General features: G+C 50.1%; 1 protein-coding gene across 1 annotated transcript in view; it reads right to left on the reverse strand.

Moving 5' to 3' along the window:
• LOC107695044 (paternally-expressed gene 3 protein-like) overlaps window positions 1–4,202 on the reverse strand; it is a gene marked incomplete at its 5' end in the record, with an annotated part of 8,380 nt that extends 4,178 nt beyond the window's left edge. Inside the window, one exon of the mRNA XM_016494824.1 lies at window positions 889–4,202. Coding sequence (XP_016350310.1) covers window positions 889–4,202 — 3,314 coding nt within the window. The remainder of the gene's footprint in view (window positions 1–888) is intronic.
• Between the last annotated feature and the right edge of the window lie 2 nt (window positions 4,203–4,204).

Raw genomic sequence — 4,204 nt, forward strand, 5'->3', positions numbered from 1 at the left:
TTTAGCTGGGTTTCCACAGGCAGGGTCACAATTATCTACAGTGTATGAAGCTAAAGGTTTTTGGGTTAAGGTTCATAATGTAGAACATTTTTAACATTGTATGCTGCATGTGCATAAGTAGCTAGCAAACAAGGAATACAGCTGTAAAGCTAATAGTCAAATTTAGCGGAGTAAGATCATGATTGAGAAATGTTGGATACTTCTGGAAATGCTGGTGTTATGGGGTATCCTATTTATTATTTTAGGACTTTTTTTGTTTGCCCCAGTGAAGCATTTCTATTAATATAACCAAGTAGTCAAACTCATTCCATATCAGCAGAATAGTGTGGTACCGAAAGTCTGTCCATAGAAAAGGTTCTGAATGAATTATGTTTCTGATACCTAATGGTCAAAAGCGAAAGTAATAGGTCAAAATTAAATTGCAGACAAAGATTTTGAATAGCTAGGTTGGCTTGTACACTATATTGCCAAAAGTATTGGGACACCCCTTCTAATGAACCGGTTTGACTACTTTAGTAACTTCCATGAGTACAAATCTTAATGGTTAAGCATATGATATTCTAGGGAATTGGGTGCTTCTAATTTTATACCAATAGTTCGAACCGGGCCCTTTTCGAACCGGGCTTAAGCCTTGTCTGTGAAACCAGGGGTAGAAGTTATGTTCAATGGAACAGTTATATCAGCCAACTAACTCAACTACTAGATGTGCGAAATCCTCACATTTTTCCACCTAATTTCTTTACATATTCGTCAACCACCAACAAAAGGCAAGACGGTTAGTCTTCACTTAAACCCCACACAAAAAATACACTTGCTAATGACATTTTATTGATACTTTAAAAACGAACATTATCCACAACCAGAAAACTGCAAACACAAGTAAACAGCTATGACTTCACTTGTTGCAACAACCTGGATCTGCTTTGGGACAAATGCCGGCTACTTTGAGCTGTTCCAAGAGCATTCTGGTTTGTGACAGGCTGATAATTCCGTGCTGGATACCGAAGTCCACGTTGCACTGACTGAGACACGGACTCATAGCTTGAAATAAAGCGTCTACTGGGCTGCACCAGGGCTTGGGAACTTGATCTGGATACAGATTGGTAACCTGACTGCCCAGGCATAGATGTTTGGAACCCAGGCTGCGATATGGTCTCATAACTTGACTGTTCCTGGGGCTTGTACCGAGACTGCACTGGAATGGCAGGGGAGAAGAAGCCAGACTGAGCTAGTGACTGGTGGCTAGGCAACATTTGAGGCTGGTAGATAGATGGTTCTAGACTGCTTGAGGGTTTGTAGCTGGATTGCACAGGCTTAACTACGGACTGATACACATCTTGCCTTGGCTTGGCCAGAGGCTGGTAGCCAGGCTGTTGCAATTGCCTCAAAGGTCCAGATTGCGGTCCACTGAGCTGTGATACAGAACCATAACTGGGCAGTCTGTGCTTAGCAAGAGGCTGTCGGCTTGGAAGAACTGGAGGCTGGTAGCTAGGCTGTTCAGGAAGTTGTGCTAGTCTGAAAGTGGACTGGAGTGTTGATTGCAGTGGTCCAGGAGGGACATGGCTGCTGGGTGACACCACAGACACACAGGTGTCCTGCCCAGGCTTCACTGGGGCATGGTAATTAGGTTGTACAATAGGTTTGATGTGCTGAGCTAAGGATGGAGATACTGGTCTGGATGGAGGCTGATATTCAGTACATCCTGGTTGGGCTGCAAGCTGGTAACTGGGCTGCAATACATACTCCTGGCATGAATAAAGTTTGGAGCCAACCTGATAAAGTTGTCCCCCTTGGGCCTGCAGTGGCTTGAAAACAGTTAGTTCACGGTGCTGGACTACAGACTGGTAGCGGGATAGTGCGGTTTGCAGGCTGTTTGGTTGAGTCACAGAGTAGCTGGCTTGTGGTGACTGTTGGCTGCTGACTTGTGCAACTTGTGGCCTAATCGTTTGGGACACAGACTGATAGCTGGCTTGCACTGTTTTTAAAACACTTGGCTGAGCCACAGACTGGGAGCTGGCCTGTGCTGCTTGCAAGCCACTGGACTGGGCCACAGACTGGTAGCTGGCTTGTGCTAGTTGTTGGATACTGGGCTGAGCCACATAAGGGCAGCCGGCTTCTGCTGGTGCTGGTTGCTGGACAGCAGGCTGGACCACTGACTGGTAGCTGGCTTGTGCTGGTCGTTGGCTACTTGACTGAACTACAGAGCTATGGCTTGGATTCTGGAGTGGCCTAGTACCAGAAAAGAACTTAGAAACATATTGAAGCCTACCTTCTTGGGGCTTGAAAAGAGTCAGGCTACTGGGCTGTGCCACAGACATATAGCCGCCCTGTGCGAGTTGCTGTCCACTGGACTGAACAGATTGGCTGGCCTGAACTAGTTGCTGGCTGGAGGATTGGGCTACAGACTGGCCACTGCCTTGCACTGGTTGTTGGCTGTTGGGCTGAACCACAGACAGGTCAATGGCCTGTGGGAATTGCTGGCTGCTGGCCTGGGCCACAGATTGGTAGCTGGCTTGTGCTAGTTGGCTACTGGGCTGGGCAACAGACTGAGAGCTGGCCTGTTCTAGTTGCTGGCTGCTGGGCTGGGCAACAGACTGAGAACTGGCCTGTTCTAGTTGCTGGCTGCTGGGCTGAGCAACAGACTGAGAACTGGCCTGTTCTAGTTGCTGGCTGCTGGGCTGAACCACAGACAGGTCAATGGCCTGTGGGAATTGCTGGCTGCTGGCCTGGGCCACAGATTGGTAGCTGGCTTGTGCCGGTTGTTGGACAGCAGGCTGGGCAGCCGACTGGTAGCTGGCTTGTGCTAGTTGTTGGATACTGGGCTGAGCCACATAAGGGTAGCCGGCTTCTGCTGGTGCTGGTTGCTGGACAGCAGGCTGGACCACTGACTGGCCACTGCCTTGCACTGGTTGTTGGCTGCTGGGCTGGGACACTGACAAGTCAACGGCTTGAGGGAGTTGCTGGCTGCTGAGCCGAGCCGCAGATAGATAGCTGGCCTGTACTCCTTGTAGTCCACTGGGCTGAGAACTGGCTTGAGCTAGTTGTTGGCTGCTGGGCTGAACCACAGACGGGTCAATGGCCTGTGGGAATTGCTGGCTGCTGGCCTGGGCCACAGATTGGAAGTTGGCTTGTGCTCGTTGGCTACTGGGCTGTGCCACAGACATATAGCTGCTCTGCACTGGTTGCGGTCCACTGGACTGGGAAACAGATTGGCTGGCCTGAACTAGTTGCTGGCTGCTGGGCTGAACCACAGGCAGGTCAGTAGCTTGTGCTGGTTGGACACTGGGCTGAGCCACAGATGGGTAGCTGGCCTGTGCTAGATGGCTACTGGCCTGGGCCACAGACTGAAAGCTGGTTTGTGCCGGTTGTTCACTGCTAGGCTGGATGACCTGTGCTAGTTGCTGGCTGCTTGGTTGAGCTGCAGTTTCATAGCTAGTTTGTACTGGCTGCTGGCCACTGGATTGGGCTAATTGCTGGCGGGATGACAGACTCATAAGTGCAAAGCTAGCCTGAGCTAGCTGAGGGCTGTTCAACTCACTGCTGTGTTGCACGATTTGGTAGCTAGGCAGTGACATGGATTCATTTTTGGGGGGTAAAGGCTTGAAAGAGCCAAAGCTTGCATCCTGAACTGGCCTGGAACCTGAAAAAAGCTTAGAACCAGTTTGCCAAAGTTGATCTCTCCGAGGCTCAAGGGGCCCTCTATTTGACTGCCTTGCAGACTGGGAGCTGGCCTGTGCTAATTGTTGGCCACTGGTCTGGGTTAACTGTAGGGTGCTAGACTGGGCCATGGTTCCAGAGCTGGCTTGTGCCGATTGCTGACCGCTGGACTGGGAGATTGTCTGCACTAGCTGTTGACTGTCGTGCTCTGCCACAGAGTCATTGCTGGTCTGCAGAGGAATTTGGTAGTTTAGCTGCTCTGGTTTAGGAACAGAATCACTACTTTGCTGCAATGGCATCAAGACCATGGAAGAACGGATAGTGTCAGAGCCTTGAACACTAACTGACCGACTTACACCATACCCTGACATGCCCATACCTGCTGCACTACCCACAAGACTACCACTTCCAACTGAAGCACGTCGAGAGTCCTGAAGCTGGCTTCTAGCATCTGAACCAGAACTTCCACTTGTCACTGGACCACCTGAAGAGCCAGTCTGAGAATGGTAGCTTCCAGAACCATAGCCTGCCTTAACTGCAGCACCAT

The sequence above is a fragment of the Sinocyclocheilus anshuiensis genome, unplaced genomic scaffold, assembly GCF_001515605.1.
Source record: "Sinocyclocheilus anshuiensis isolate Anshui unplaced genomic scaffold, SAMN03320099.WGS_v1.1 scaffold26, whole genome shotgun sequence".
Taxonomy (NCBI): domain Eukaryota; kingdom Metazoa; phylum Chordata; class Actinopteri; order Cypriniformes; family Cyprinidae; genus Sinocyclocheilus; species Sinocyclocheilus anshuiensis.